This window comes from Mercenaria mercenaria, chromosome 1 (genome assembly GCF_021730395.1).
Source record: "Mercenaria mercenaria strain notata chromosome 1, MADL_Memer_1, whole genome shotgun sequence".
Taxonomy (NCBI): domain Eukaryota; kingdom Metazoa; phylum Mollusca; class Bivalvia; order Venerida; family Veneridae; genus Mercenaria; species Mercenaria mercenaria.
Genome location: NC_069361.1, coordinates 110,293,365 through 110,310,014, shown reverse-complemented (window position 1 = coordinate 110,310,014; position 16,650 = coordinate 110,293,365). Strand labels below are relative to the sequence as shown.

General features: G+C 34.8%; 2 protein-coding genes across 3 annotated transcripts in view; one reads left to right on the top strand and one right to left on the bottom strand.

Annotated features, from left to right (window-relative positions):
• The first annotated feature begins 6,983 nt into the window (after positions 1 to 6,983).
• On the top strand, positions 6,984 to 12,333 carry LOC123526724 (proton-coupled folate transporter-like). 2 transcript variants are annotated; one of them, XM_045305982.2, is made up of 4 exons: positions 6,984 to 8,284; positions 8,469 to 8,552; positions 9,740 to 9,841; positions 10,199 to 12,333. In XM_045305982.2, exons 1-4 carry the CDS (start codon positions 7,132 to 7,134, stop codon positions 10,204 to 10,206), a joined length of 1,347 nt encoding a protein of 448 aa, XP_045161917.2. In that variant the 5' UTR covers positions 6,984 to 7,131; the 3' UTR covers positions 10,207 to 12,333. The 2 variants fall into 2 exon arrangements, with proteins under 2 accessions (XP_045161917.2, XP_045161910.2); XM_045305975.2 differs by having other exon boundaries at positions 6,991 to 8,284; positions 9,740 to 9,896.
• Positions 12,315 to 16,650, bottom strand: part of LOC123526716 (uncharacterized) — a 31,281-nt gene continuing 26,945 nt past the window's right edge. Inside the window, exons 9-10 of the mRNA XM_045305967.2 lie at positions 15,479 to 15,651; positions 12,315 to 14,562 (exon numbers count right to left, since the gene is read on the bottom strand). Coding sequence (XP_045161902.2) covers positions 14,382 to 14,562; positions 15,479 to 15,651 — 354 coding nt within the window. The 3' untranslated portion in view covers positions 12,315 to 14,381. The remainder of the gene's footprint in view (positions 14,563 to 15,478; positions 15,652 to 16,650) is intronic.

Sequence of the window (16,650 nt, the reverse complement as noted above, 5' to 3'; positions counted from 1 at the left end):
CATTCCCTTTTGAATTCCCTTTTGAATATTCATCCTTGTTTCACATTCCCCTTCAGCCCACCTACTCCACTTTGAAACCCTTACCCCTTCCTCCCACTCTTTTTATTTTTTGCATAAACTTAAAATGTACGTGTTGGATTTCTTGAAGCAACCCGTCTGTAATATTTTTCCGTTACAGCTTCTTTTTGTTGTGGGCCTACTTTGTAAATGGGTGGCTCTGAGACCGTGTTTTGTGGTGCTCTGTGCTTCCGAAAAATCTACCCTTACCTATTATCACTGTCGTCCTGCCTAACGCTATGCTATATGTGTACAATTTGTAATCCTGTCGTCCTACCTGACGTTATGATATAGTTGTACAATTTTCAATCCTGTCGTCCTACCTGACGCTATGATATATGTATACAATTTGTCATCCTGTCGTCCTACCTGACGTTATGATATAGTTGTACAATTTGCAATCCTGTCGTCCTACCTGACGCTATGATATATGTATACAATTTGCAATCCTGTCGTCCTACCTGACGTTATGATATATGTATACAATTTGCAATCCTGTCGTCCTACCTGACGCTATGATATATGTATACAATTTGTAATCCTGTCGTCCTACCTGACGCTATGATATATGTATACAATTTGTAATCCTGTCGTCCTACCTGACGTTATGATATAGTTGTACAATTTGCAATCCTGTCGTCCTACCTGACGCTATGATATATGTATACAATTTGTAATCCTGTCGTCCTACCTGACGCTATGATATATGTGTACAATTTGTAATCCTGTCGTCCTACCTGACGTTATGATATAGTTGTACAATTTGCAATCCTGTCGTCCTACCTGACGTCATGATATATTTATACACTTTGTAATCCTGTCGTCCTACCTGACGCTATGATATATGTATACAATTTGTAATCCTGCCGTCCTACCTGACGCTATGATATATGTGTACAATTTGTAATCCTGCCGTCCTACCTGACGCTATGATATATGTGTACAATTTGTAATCCTGCCGTCCTACCTGACGCTATGATATATGTGTACAATTTGTAATCCTGCCGTCCTACCTGACGCTATGATATATGTGTACAATTTGTAATCCTGCCGTCCTACCTGACGCTATGATTCGTCTAACGTTGACCATTTGAAAAGATGTGCGAGTGTTTTGCACGGCTTACTGCAACTTTATAATAAACACTGTTCTTACGTTACTTCAAACAACTTCAAAATAATATATTGAGAGTATGTGACATTGACAAATTTAAAGGAAGATAGATAGACAGACAAAAATCCTAACTGAACATTCATACTTTTATTATGAAAGTCATTGTTTTCAAAAATATCCCAGAAAGAAAATCAAAACAAAATGTCCAGTTTACGTTCTTAAGTTATTATTTCTAATAAAGTTGTTAAAAACGTAAGTTTTGTAAGATTGAATTCGTAGAAAATAACCATCACAACTTAGATGTGTAACTTGAAGAAGGCAGAAGCCGGGAATTACTACCAGTACCGTTGCTATAGTGCTTTTCCGTGGCGATTTGATAAAAGACATATTGTCTGAAATCATTCGCTCTCTACCTCTGATTCTTGTGGGGAAGTTGGCAGTTACTTGCGGAAAACAGATTTGTACATGCGTGTAAAAAGTGTTGTCGGAAAGAAGCGGAACTGTGGACACATTATTTAACCAAGACGTTTGGCTTTGGTGTCATTTTGTAGACTTTATAGTGTGTTTGAAGATGGCTAGGTGACGGCTATAACACTTGGTTTGGGGTGGTATAAAAGTAACCCAAAACTTCAGTGTCTGCAGTTTTCGCGACTTGGACCGTGGTTCACCGCATGACAACAACAACAACAAGAGTGAAAATTTGTATCATATATTTTCGCGACCACCTTTTCTCTGATATTCTGGTCGATGAAAGATTATTGTGGACTTGTTTTTATCAGTTTTGTGCAAGATAACGCTTACCTTGGTTAGACATTGTGTATTTTTGTTCATATCGACATGGCTGAAAACAGTGGAAATAATCAGCCAGTGGTCTTACAAGGTGACAGTATGAAATCTATTGAGAAAATAGGTAACTTACCTGAAGTATTTCAGGTACTGAACACACCAGTGAAATTGACAAGTAGTAGAAAGAGAACTTTATCAATGCCTAGTGAAAGTGAGGTAAAGAAAATAAGAAGGGAAATTGAAGGAACTGATACAATAGTCCATGATACTGATAGTGTTATTTCAGAAGATTTGAACCCCAAAGGTAAGGGGAATGGGAGGAAGATACAGAAAGCGAAACGTAATATTCTCAAAAACACTACTAGTCCCAAAAAAGTGTCATCCAAACGTAAATGTTGCAGATCAGCAATGGCAGCTTCTAAAAATGAAACTAAAACAAAGACAAGAAAGAATAAATCTAAACAAACTACAAACAGTGAAATAGTTGTAGTTGAACCAGTTAGACCTGTCCCTGAATCTAATCTATCTGATATAGACTTGAAAGAAAAACTATCAGAAAATAATGATTTGGTTTATGTACTTAATAAATTTGCAGTTGTCCACCTCTAAGGAAAAAATGCGTGAGGATATGAATGAAAAAATTGACAAAGTAGCCGATGATGTTGAGAGGAAGCTTACTGGTTTTCCAGTAGTTTCCGGACCCAAGTAGTTTTTCGGACCTTTTACATTTCGTGCTGTATAGACTTTACGCCGTCGTAAAGCATCTGGGTAACAATATCATATCATCTGGACCTTTGTTGCCTTTACATAGCAACGAAAATCTAGCATTACCGAACTCATTTATTATTTGAATATCCCGGTTGTTTCAACTTACTTTGACGTAATGTTTACACAAGAAATTTGCACCTGCAGGGGAATTCCAGTTACAGTGCGCATGCGCAGAAATTGAGGCCCCTTGAAGGTAAGCATCAGTCAATTAATGCTCCCATTTTCAGACGATACAGTAAAAACATTCCGATAGTAATAAAACAAAACAATGAAAGTCAGAAAAAATCGACCTATTCCTTATACTACGGCATTAAATTAGCGATTAAAATAGGAACCAATATAGACGGGTATTTACCTACGATAGTATCATACCGTCTATCAATCAAATTTTAGCAGCAGTGTCCATGCCCGAATGGCCAGGGCGTTAGACTATAAATTTTGAGACCGGTCTTGTTTTTTTTTTTAAAGTTGTTAATTATATTAAAAGTTCTTAATTTCTTTTTTGTAATATTACCAGTCCGCTAAATACGTCCCGTCATTTTAGCGTTACGTTGCAAACGTCATTCAAACGTAATTAGACGTAACTGTGATGAGCGTATTATAAATCTAGTATTTGTTAAATTCTTGAAATATACTTTTCAAATCATCATCACGCCTTAGAATTATGTTTTAATTTTGAATATATATAACGAAATCGGAATTTTTTGCTTTTATAGGAAGGTTATAACTTTTACAATGAAAGGTCCGGAAAACTATTCGGACTAACTGAGATACTAATGGAATTAATTGCCCCGTTTGAGGCTTCATCTACATTTGTGTTATGAATGCAAGTGTAATACGAATTCTGCGTGGTGTTAACGAAGAACCTAGCTTTTTTCTGTGAAAATTTTATGTTTCTACTATGTTTTGTTTGAAAGTTACTCGCAGAAAATTGCGAATTCGGTTCGGAAACTACTGGGAAACCAGTACTCATAAATTCAATAATATGTTAGGCAAACGTCTCAATGCGGAAAGGGCGAAAAGTAAAAAGGATGTGGACGTTCAGGAGGTAAGAGATGAACTTAATACTGACATTAAATGTCTGCAACAACAGATAGATGAAATCCCTCATAGACATGAAAGTCTCCAAACTAATGAGACAAGAGATTTAAACATATGTGTTAGAAATCATCCACAGATTCCTAATGAAAATGTTAATCACTTGGTATCTGATCTACTCTTGGATGGGTTGAAGTTAAGAGATGTAGGTTTTAAGACGGCTATTAGGAAACATAGAAATGACAACAAGCCGGATGTTATTATTGTCACATGTAACAACATTGATGATAGGGAAAAAAAATTGAAAAACAAACGTGAGCTAAGACACAGCTCAAAATATGAAAAGGTGTACATCAACCCAGATCAATCCACAGGAACACGGGTTAACAGTAGTAATCTGAAACTGCTAATATCATCTTTGGGAGTGTCCGGTCTCAAACTTCGAGGTTCACGTCTGGTAGTGGAGGATAGTAGTGATAATGATTCTAGGGATAGTGTCCATACTGATCAGCATGGAAGGGCTAGAAACAGAAATAATAGTGGTTCTAGGCATAATAATCCCAGGACAAATGATAATTATATAAGATCCTCTCAAAGAAAGCATAATCCTACATATAGAAGAAACAGTAATTTCTCTTCTCATTTTTTCTACTGGAAGTGCTGATAATTACAATCAACGTGCTGGAAGACGTAGTTACAACTCTTCTGGCAGAGGTAGTGGTAATTGACATAGAAACACAGAGCAAGACCATTTTGGAAACTCGTGGAACAGAAAAGACAATTATTCTAATGCCCACTGAAGAGACACTGACTATTATAATAAAAGAGATAGATATGACAATCATTACTATAGATAGATAAAGATAGTGTTTTGGAATGTAAATGGTTGGTCTGTTAATGCTTTATCTGAAAATTCTAAATTTAGAGAACAATGTATAGAGAATTGTGTGTGTAGCTGAAACACATTTGTTAAAGAATCAGTCATTAAATTTGTCAAATTTTTCATTTTATGGTAACAACAGGACTCCTTTACATGTTAATGCAAGGTCAGGATCAGGTGGTGTGTGCATTTTAATACGTAAACAGCTGTTGAAAAAATATGATGTTACTGTTTTAGATGATAGTTATGAGGGAATTTTATGTTTATCACTAAAAGAGAAAGCTTCATATAATACATTCAATGTATGTGCCATATATCTTCCGCCACAATGGTCGTCTAGATATGTGAATGTTCAGGAGTTTTTCGATCAATTGCTTACAAATATTAATGAGTTTCAAAATCTTGGTAAAGGACCGCGGACATTTTCCTATTCAGATTGCCTATCCAATTATGGAAAAAGTGACATAGGGCTACACTTCTGAAATTGCATAGTAACGATAGTTGAAGACCATATCTTGACAAATGCGACTTTATTTTACAAGTTTATGAACAAAAAAAGAAGTTTGTAGACATTTATCATTCTCTTTTCTATTAAAATATGAATATAAATTATTCCTACGTTTTAAACATCTTTCCCCCCAGTGACGTAACAGAATATTTCACATGCCTTTGTAAATAATTATTATATACACATGCTGCAAAAATGGTACTTGGTCACAGGGGATAAAGTATTTAAAATTGAAAAAAACTACGTACAAGGTGTCAGCAAATGAATTTTACATAAATATTTGCCACTTATTGCATGTGTTTCCTAAACCTTACATATCTACAGCTTCATTCATTTTTGTAAATATTGCAAGCGAAATAAATAGCGAACATAGAAAGTCAAGTTAGAAAGTAGACTGATCCTTATAAGTTTATCTTATGAATTTTTCAATCAAATATGTACCACTTGACAGTCTATGTCTGTCGATTGAGTGTCATCAGGATTGAGACAACTGCGTCTGTCGTAAGTCAAGAACCAAGCAAGTTGATCGTAAGGTTCAAAGTAGTAAAAGAAGTTACTGGTTTTCTATACAGAACGAGTTGTTAACCAATGCCAAAAGTAACCCTAAAGAGTTTTGGAAGTCCATTGGTAGAGTAGGAATGAAAGATAATAGAGTAAATGATATCCCTATGGAAGTACTTAATAATAAATGTGAATTAACACAGAATAAAGATGATGTTTTTGCTAAGTGGCAGAATGATTTTAATACTCTTTATAATCCTACTTCTGTTCATAATATTGATCATGATTCTGTTGAGGTTAATATTGTTGTTGAGCCTGATGAAGGGAATAGTGATACTAATCAAGATTTTACACTGTCTGAAGTAAGACGAGCAGTACTAGATATTAAAGGTAATAGAGCTGTTAGAGTAAATGAAATTCCAGGTGAATTATTATTATGTTATTAGCTTTCTACACAAACTTTGTAATAGATGTTTTTGCACTGGTTCTAATAGTATCTCTATATTATATTAAGAATTTAAACATGGTATACTACTTGATGATGATATCCTGTATTTTGTGATAAGATCCTAGATGATTTTAAAGAATATATATGTTTTAGGCATGTAGGAATTTGTCCCTGATACACTGATACAGTCAGTCTGTTTCCAAGGGCTAAAGGCATGTGTGTGTATATAATGTGTAATATCAAGATATTGTTCTTTTAGTAGATGGAGATTTTACTGTGAATTGTATAAATCCTTTTAAAAGTTTTAGTGATAGAATATTAATATGAAACTTTTTAAAAGTTTAATCCTGTAATGTTTGTTCTCCTAGTCTCTGATATTTCTTTTAAGAAAGGTTTGCATGAATATTTTATTTGTAAATGTAACTGTATTATATTTGTATTCATGCAGCGTGAGACTATAATAAACATATCTTATCTTATCTTATCTTATCCAGGAACACTGGTTAGGTTAACTGCCCGCCGTTATAGAACTGAAATACTGTAAACCCAAAACAAACAAGCAAAGAACATGAATAAAACATGACACAGCGGTTGCAAAACATCGAGAGGACTTAAGACTTTTCAATTAGTATAACGGTTACCTTGAATGGAATAGAATCCATGATCCCAAGGAAGAGAAAATAAAATGAAAAATTATCTGAACCAATAATAACCTTTAATTTTGTTTTAAAATCACTAGCTTAAGCAATAAATAGGCGAAAAGAACATCCTTACCGCTTAAGGTTTATAAACCAGGCTCGCGTACCTGTTAATAACGTCGACAGGTCGAGATACGGTTTATCTGTTTATCACAAAATCAAAAACTCTCAAAGATAATATTACCTTTAAACACCGTCTTCAGTAGTCTTAATTTATGACATTTGATTTATTTTGTTAAGATAAATAGAAATAAACTAAATGTTATGGCGCAGATCAGTCCTAACTTACACTGTAGATAGACTTTTGTTGAATTTTCATGAAATTTGATTTTTGAAATGGGAGGTTTCGAACTCAAGAATGTTAATGGTGAATTGCCAGGAAAAAGCTCAGAGAAACAAATGGACGTTACTGGGGGAGTCAGTGTGGGGGATCGAACATGGCGCCACTGGCTTCTTGGAATTGTTGTATTTCTTTACTTCACTGGATTGAATATGGGACTTTTTATTATTGGACAATACGTCTATAGAAGGATTCAGATTGAAACATATCCTAATAAGACTTTTGAGACTGGCATATCATATTGTATTAATTCGCCAAATGTGAGTCTAGCTGCTCGTAGACGTTTGGCACATGTGCAGGAGGACGCAGCCGGTTATAATCTGATTTTCAACACAATATCATGTGTCCCTTCTATAGCTGTTAATATTATATTTGGATCCTACACAGACAAATTTGGTCGAAAATTCCTTATGATTATCGCTATGACTGGAGCTTTACTTCGCGTTTTAATATGTGTACTAGGAGTCTATTCTTCTATGAATCTATATCTTTTTGGTATTGTGTTCGGCGTCGAAGGCATCTGTGGTCAGGCCTTTGCATTGCTTCTTGCTAGCTATGCATATGTTTCTGACATAACACACAGGAAAAATCGTGCAATAGGCATAGTCCTAAATGAAGCTTGCGTCGGACTAGGGATTTCCGTTTCGACTCTAATCGGTGGTTATTTTCTACAAGCTTATGGCTTTAAAAGCCCATTACTGGTGTCGGCAGGTCTTCTTGTTGTTGCTATCTTGATAACTGTGTTTCTGTTACCAGAATCATATCCAAAGGAGAAACGCCGGGTATCTTCAGAGCGATGCAATAATCTGCGGCAAGCGGTGGAGTTTTACTACGCTTCCTGGAATGATGGACTTCGGCTGAAATATATAATCTCTATTCTTGTTTTCTTTTTCACAATGGTGACAGTGTTAGGTCGCTCAAGCATTGAAACTTTGTATCAGCTAAATGCGCCGTTTTGTTGGACGCCACAAAAGCTGGGACTCTTTAGCTCATTAAGGACTTTACTGCTTCAAGTCGTTGGCATGATTTCCATTGCCTTATTCAAGTTATTTCTTGATGATGATTCTATAGCTATCATTGGAAGTATTTCATTTGCTGCTAGTTTTATTACTGAGGGGCTTGCCAAAAACGACGTTATGATCTATATAGGTATTATTTGTTTATTACAATCTTTATCTGTGTGTTTTTGCCTTTTGTTTCGACATGTTATATTTCATATAGATTGCTACACGGATTGCGTCACTAAATACTGTAATTTTACCTATTTTGAACTATGTACATGTATATAGGTATTACCACAAACCTGATTTCTCTATTACGATTGTCATTGCAGTCACAGTGGTAGGTTCCCTGGGAATGTTAACAGTTCCAATGATCCGTAGTATTATGTCTCGGATGACCAGTCCGGACAGACAAGGTACAGCACGAACACATATACTTCACATATTTCTCCACGATATAAAAACAATCTTAGTACTCTGTTTTCTTTGGTTTGTTTTGCTGGGTTTGACATCGCTTGTCAACAATAGTTCAGTTATATAAGATGGTTAGTTAAACGAACTTTACATGTGTTAGACATACTAGTTAGGATTCTGTATCAATATTAACTTGTTCATTACTAAAAACTGACACATTTCCCACCAAGGATCTTAGACAGTCATCACAGAGATGAAGCGCAGGAATCTGAACACTTTATGTTCTACCTTTCTAGATAAGTCAGAGGGCATTTTATTTTTTTTAAATCTTTTGTTTTATACTCAGTTGTAGAAATATCTTGTCGTTTATAACTAGATAACATTATAATAATTATTATTTCTTTTGGTTGTTGGTGCAAACGGGATTTACACGCACGAGGTTTATTGTTTAAGCTTTAACGAGCTTTGTACAGACAACAAGAGAGTTTATTTTTCTTGCATGTCATATATGTATAAAGGAAGTTACTTTACGGCACTTTATTATACTATTTTCTTGAAGAAACGTGTTTAAAAACCGAGGGAACTTTACATATGTCATTACGTTTCAAAGGTGCACAGTAACTTCGAGGTCCGGTTTAGTTCATCGTATACAGAATAACGTTATATATGCTTCTTGAAATAGATTTTTGAATCGAGGAGTATACTTTAAAGAACAAAGAGAAACTATCAAGGTATTCTTGTTTTATTTGGGGGATATACGTGAAAAGTAAAATTAAATACACATACAGTTTACACAAACCGTGCCATGAGAAAACCAACATAGTGGGTTTGCCACCAGCATGGATCCAGACCAGCCTGCGCATCCGCGCAGTCTGGTCAGGATCCATGCTGTTCGCTTTTAAAGCCTACTGCAATTAGAGAAACCGTTAGCGAACAGCATGGATCCTGACCAGACTGCGCGAATGCGCAGGCTGGTCTGGATCCATGCTGGTCGCAAAGCCACTATGTTGATTTTCCCACGGCGCGGCTCAAATGTCGATCGTTATACGGCAATACAAGAAAATTGGTTTACACTCTGGATGTAAGATGGAATGTTCAAACAATGGTGAAAACATCTTGTTTGCAAGAATCATTTGCAGTCATTGCAACTACAAGTAATGTTACTTCTATGTATATATCATCTTTGTAGGAGCTCTGGCAGCTAGTATATCTGTTGTGGAAACATCGTGTCACTTATTTTCCAACGTTATGTTGAACGCCATTTACCGGGCTACAGTGGCAGAAACACGCGGTGCTACATTCTTTGTGATGTCCTCTTTCAACTGTACCAGCTTTCTTTTGCTTTTGTAAGTTACTTTCGCTGGTGCATCATTGTGTGTATATATATGGTCAGGCCTAATGACTACGTCTATACATCTAATACGACGTGATTAGATTTTCATAGTTTACACTATGCAGAAACGTTTCCTATAAGTAACTTTTATAAATAATAAGTTTGAAGTAATTTCAATTTGAATTTGAATGAAAATTACACAGTCACGTCTGAACTCCAAGCAATCATTTTATTCAACGGCAAATCACTGTTTGGGATATACTCTTATGCCTCATGAAAACATTGATGTATTGTGAAATTATCTTACCATTACAGGTTCCTGAAGTTTGGATCACGAAAGAAAGAAGAAGAACTTGAAGAACAAATGGCAAAAGTCCGTCCAATATCTTACATAGACAAGACAAATTTATAGAGATGTAACATACAAATCCGTTTGGGTTTTTTTCGTTTTTTTTTCATGAATTATACCAGTTCTTACAATACACTCTTCGTACTAACACAACATCGCCTCAGAAATTGTAATATATCAACTTCATACTATTTTTTATCAAATTTACACATCCTGAACCCTTTTCAAAGATGTTTTCAGATCCTATCTTTGTATTTCTGAGTGTGTGTATTGCATACGTTTGTATAAGTTTATCAGGGAAATAAGTACATGTACTGATAAAACAAAATTATTAATCGTGTTTTATTATTATGCAGTTTTGTGTTATCGGTCTTCCGCATTGATTTTGTTCTTCCAATGCTGCGTACTTTCAAAATATTTTATTGCTGAAACGTTAAATTCGTCACATGGAAAAGTAAACGTTATAACGTCACATCACAACGCACACTTCCCAAGGACAGCCTCGGGACTCACTTAGTCAATTGATTGTTGTTGCCCATTTAAGGGGGGAATGATATACGTCAGCTCGACAAATAACCACAAGGACAGTAAATATTGCAATATATAACAGAAAGACATGTCTCTAGTTATTCATTCTGTCCTATTAAATGCAGAAGGTTGTGTACTGCGACCTAGGACATCCTGTTGTATTTTAATGAATTCAAAACGTTATTAAAGTAGTATTTATAGTATGTCATATATAATTGCGGAAATTAAAAAATAAGTTTAAATTTTAATATTTTCTACTGAAAATAAATATGTGGTTTCGTAACAATAACTAGATATGCTGCCAAAGGACGATGTTATTGCACTAAAATATTAAAGACCGTATTTACGTCAACGACAGACCTGGTATTTATATTACAAAGACGCTATGAAAGCATATGCTTGTAAATGAGTACTGGTGTAATTGCTTTTGCCTCTCTAGCGTTATATTAACCATGTATTCTATCAAGGTGATTACTATGTGTGAGTTAAAAGAACAAATACCGCATACAAACGCGTTTTATGAAGTAATAAATCAAATACAAAACAAATATTACGCCATGGTGGTCCACATTTTCTGATGGGTATTATATGTGTTGAAAAATAGCTACAAACTATGGCATAAAATACAATTCAACAAAATGAATACCGCAAACAGAAATAGATGTAAACAGTATATTAGAGAGAACAAAGATACTTGAATAACTAGAACAAATAAACACCACTTAAATGTTCATTTGTTATTTATTAGTCCGTCAGATGAATTCAAAAAATAAGGGTTTTGTTGCGCACAAGAAGTGTACCTCAAATTATAAGTTTGGTTGGAATGGAAATTTAATTGACTATCAAGATTATATGCATGGAAAATGTGGTGGTATGTTTACGACACGTACTTGTATTTTTTAGATTAAATTATCTCAAGCGCTCTACATAATATGTCGTACGCTGGAAATAAGATGATGTGCGCTCGAAATAAGACGTCATACGCCCGAAATCAGAAGTCGCACGCTTACTATAACATGTCATGCACTCAAGATAAAATGTCGTACTCTCGATATAAGATTGTCGTAAGCTCGAGATAAGATGGCGTGCGATCAAAGTAAGATCTCGTGCTCTCGAAATAAGATGTCGTTCGATCAGAATAAAATGTCCTGTACTCGTGATAAGATGTCATGCGGCGCTCGAGTTAAGATGTCGTGCGATCAAAATATGCAGTCTTGCACCCGAAATAAGATGTCATGCGCTAGATACAAGATGTCGAGCGCTCGGGATAACATTGCGTGACAGGTACAACTTACTCCTGTATTAAGCCACTAATTGCATTTCATCTCGCGGGTTATAATTACATATTAACAAAATTCATTTGTACAGCGTGTTTTTTCAGCATTTTTCAGGACAGGTTTGGTAGAACTGTATGAATTATTATAACACTCTTGTCTTCTGTATACAGAAGCGATCAACACAATCTAAGACTTTACTTATATTTAGTACACGAAATATAGCATAACGCAAACATTCATGTTCTTTACAGGCAGAAATTTATGAAAACAACAGGTACATGATAGAAATGATTTATTGACCTCTGTAATAATAACATTCATATAATAGCTTTTTTTTCACGCTAAATTACTCATTTTATCCGTAATGAAAGAAATCCCAGAAATCACAATAGTAGTGTACATAGACTGTAAGACTGTCTTCGTTCGCTAAGACAAACCGTTTTATTTTTTCCGCCAAAAAGGAATGGAAGACAATATAATCAAAAGAAACGAAATTCATAAAATATATTATATATGAATGAAACAGAAAACGTAAACTATATTACATAACACATGCAATATATAGCACAATCGGAATACATACTGAATGTTTCTGGTGAATGTACATTGCAAAACTGTTTTTCGAAAACCTTAATTGCAACCATTCAGTTGTACGTAGTCCATAAGGTGATATTCAACATCTTTATCTTCGGGGACGGACTGAATCACCGATGTTAGATGAACTTGATTTACAACCCGTTTACCTTTCTCTGGTCTAAAGTGTTTTGTAATTATTTAGTTCAAAATGTTTTATGTATCTGCAATACATGCACATTGCATATGTTGTCAAAAAATAAAAAATAAAATTTATCTTAATACAAAAAAAAAACGTGAATTAATTGTACATGCCCTTAACAGTAAGTTTATCATATCTCCAATATGTTGTGGATACGTATCACCAGTCATCTGGTATTTAAATATATCTAATATGTGGATCACATCAATGGGACAGGAGACACTTTTTTATGCTCGCATAATGGTTTTCGTTTGTGTATGGGTGTTTGAGATATAGATAATGATAAGTTACTAACCAAATCACATTTTTCGTTTACCTGTTTACTACTTTTTTCATAGATTAAACTTTACGCAATAAAAGTGCAAGAATTCCAGAATATTTTATGTACATACTACTTTAGCGTTAACATATACAATGTAATTCAATGACATGTCAAAACCCGTAACGACTAGTTTTAACTAGCGCTGAAAGTAAGCGTCCACTCCATAGCGTGGGCATCCACTCCATAGCGTGGGCATGAGTCATGAACAAGTAATAAATTTAGATGAACGCAAAGCAGTTTTATAGAGATTTTGCATTTCCCTGTCAAATATCAAGAAATGAATAATGATCAACAAAATAAAAATGGTTAGAAGTAGACATACTCAAAGCACTAAATAAAGCCGGTTTCAGTACAAATAAACCTAACACAGTGCTATTTCTAACATATAAAATGATTGCAATAACGAACGATGCTCGATATGGGCACGAAAACTATACAAGAAAAAACATTATAAAGAAAAAAACATGATTCCCAGGCAAATAAAGTAATTACACAAATAAACACACAAGTTAAAAACATAAGCACTGATTTCGACCACATATTAATCATGGAAACGACAGTGTAAATATTTAAAAGTAAATAACCACATTATGTCTTAATCCTAATATTGCATGTATCTGGGTGTAATACAGACCATGTTCCGTTCCTTTCTGCCTAGCTCCAGCTTGACTAATATGACTGTATAATATATGATTGTGTAAAGTAGAACAAAATGATGGGTTAAGATATATCTACACACTAACGTTCTCGGTCTATCACCATGCCATGAAGCAAAAATCCGTAACAGACCGATATCTATCACTTCACACTTAAAAGTGCTTTTATGGGATTCAGTTATACTTACAAAAATTAGCTCACTATCGTATAAACTATCATTTATGCCAACAGCTGTCTGCTGAATGATAAAATTGAATATTAAAAGTGAAATGTTCACTTCACGTCTGAAATCATCAAATAAAATCATCCTTATCTGTAGCTTATTAACACTGAAATAAATACAATACATATATACGTAATTTAGATGTAGATAACAAAATTTCTGACTACTTATGTTAGTTGACCTGTAATAACAATCAGAAAATTACGTATTCTCTGTATGGAACTTCGGCATTTTCCGCCTTTTTACGGAAGACAATGTGCGTGATCAGCTAAATTTACGTCCGAAGAATGCCGAATAGCCGAATAAGAATACGTAATCAAACGGAAATTGCCGAGAGTCTTAAAAGATTCACTACCAGGATAGTTGTCTATTGAATATCATCTTCCGTGTGTACTAAGTCATCTAGAGCCCATACGATCTTCGCCTTTGTTGATAATGTCTTTATCTTCAGATCCTGTCTTAAACATTCATAGAGCTGTTCTGGAACTTCAGTCAACATCCTTACCATCAAGGAAATTTCCAACGCTGTGATGTTGTCTATACCTTGACTAAAGTACATAAAATGTTACTGTTTTATAGGAAGAAGATGAAAAGTAACATTCCTTAGTTTTCATGAATTCAGCTGGTTTAAAGATATATATTCGAAAAGATAACCGAAGTATAATATCGTGCATGTTGCACCGTCATATTTTTTAGAATATTACTTTTTTGTTGTTTGTACATATTATTCTTGAAATCATAGATGCATGACAGAAACCGGTAAAATATACTGGCATGTCTGTAGTTCTCCATTTGTTTTTAGTCATATGGTAAATAAAACGCCAAACTTAATAAATAAAAAATAAACTAAGAAAGGTTTTTAGACTAGTACGTGTGTTCGTTTATTTCTTAATAGGCCTATCCAGTTGATGCAGCTCTACTATGACTGCCAAAAACTACCTGTCAAAAGTCTTTGTTGAACCGAAAAAATTCTGAAACTTGTGTAATACTGAACGATTTTGAGATAGCAACCCTCAGAATTTGGATATGTCAGTTATGTTTGTAGAATCTAGTGATGAAAGTACAGATTTAAAGATCTAGTAAATGTCGAGATGTGTGTTCATTGCTTGAGTTTTCCGTAACAGAGTTCTTGTATTATTTCCAAACTGATACCAGGCATGATGTTTATAGCTGTCAAAATATTTCAAGGATCTTGTATACCTGTCCGACGCAGGCAGACGTGTAAGATAATTTTCTTGCTTTCCTTTGCAAAAGCTTTAAAGATCTACAAAGTAGTACATTATGAAATTGCTGAACTCGCGTAAATCATGACGTCACAATGCACGTGTGTAGCTTGTCGTTTTCCCACAAAAAGAGAACGGGATATAATTATCTTTCCCCGCTAGGTATGCAAAATTATAACAGGTAGCTCTATATAATTTATACTTTCTTCGGCTTTAAATAATATTAAGAATCTTAACTTACTTTTTCAAATCATTGCTTTCAAGCCATTTATTAACATCTTGTTGGTTCCATCCCTTTATAATGTTGATTCTAGCTGAGCAAGGAATAATCCGTCTTTCTTCAAATTTATTTGGCCACATTTTTGGAGGTGCGTCTACTTCGTCTATCGTCTTAGCTAATACTGGTTGTTGCTCCTTACACATAAATACATAAATAAATAAATAAATATTGATCTAACTAGCTCTATTCAGATTTTGAATGTAGATCTAAATTTGTTTACACCCCGACATTAATATATTTCAAAATGAGGAACAGTTCGATCTAAAACGTGCATTTGAAAACGGACTAGATCTTAGATCTATTTGACTCCTGGTCAATTCGTGTTAAAAATGGATCAATCACGTGGGTGTGTATGTCAAAGAAATTGTCGACTTGCTATTTTAAAGTTACGTCGGCTCAATTGAAAAACGTCAAGAGCTGGTACGCAGCAGCGGAATAAAGCATGAACTTGAATTACAAACAATACAAAACGACGTGACTCAGATTCGAGTACTTTAGTTGATAATGACAGTGTCGGTGTAGGAGTATCTAAAACAGTGCTATGTAGAGGAATTTATCGGATGAATCTTCAATTAAAAGAACCAAGTTAAGGACGAATGCGATCCCCTTTGAAAGGAAACCTGAAAACGATGCAGAACTCTACAATGGACTTAAAAAAGAAAAAAGTGAAAACTCCACAGGTCGCTCAACATGACAAAAATGAAAATGTTGCAGGCTCGGTTTAGTTACCGTTCACACTCTCTAGCCCTGGTTGAGCAGAACTCAACATTTAAACATGTTACAAGTACCAAAACAATTTAGAGACATCCGCAGATGTGTTCATAGGGCAATGATACACTAGTGTGTAATTCCATGAAAAATGGAGTATGGTCCCCAGTTGAAATAATGGATTTGCCCTAAACGATAAAACAATGGGCAGAATTTAACAAAATGGAATTTAGAAATGGGATCTGAGGTTACGGAGCCTGCATATCACAAAAACCTTCAAAAGACAAAATTAAAAAAGCAGGCATCCTATCTAATAAACAATGTTATGAAAGCGGAAATAATGAAATCACCAAAGCCGAAACGTCCAAGCTCAAAAACTAAACAGCACCAATAACACAACATAAAAGTGGATGACCGCTAGTGTG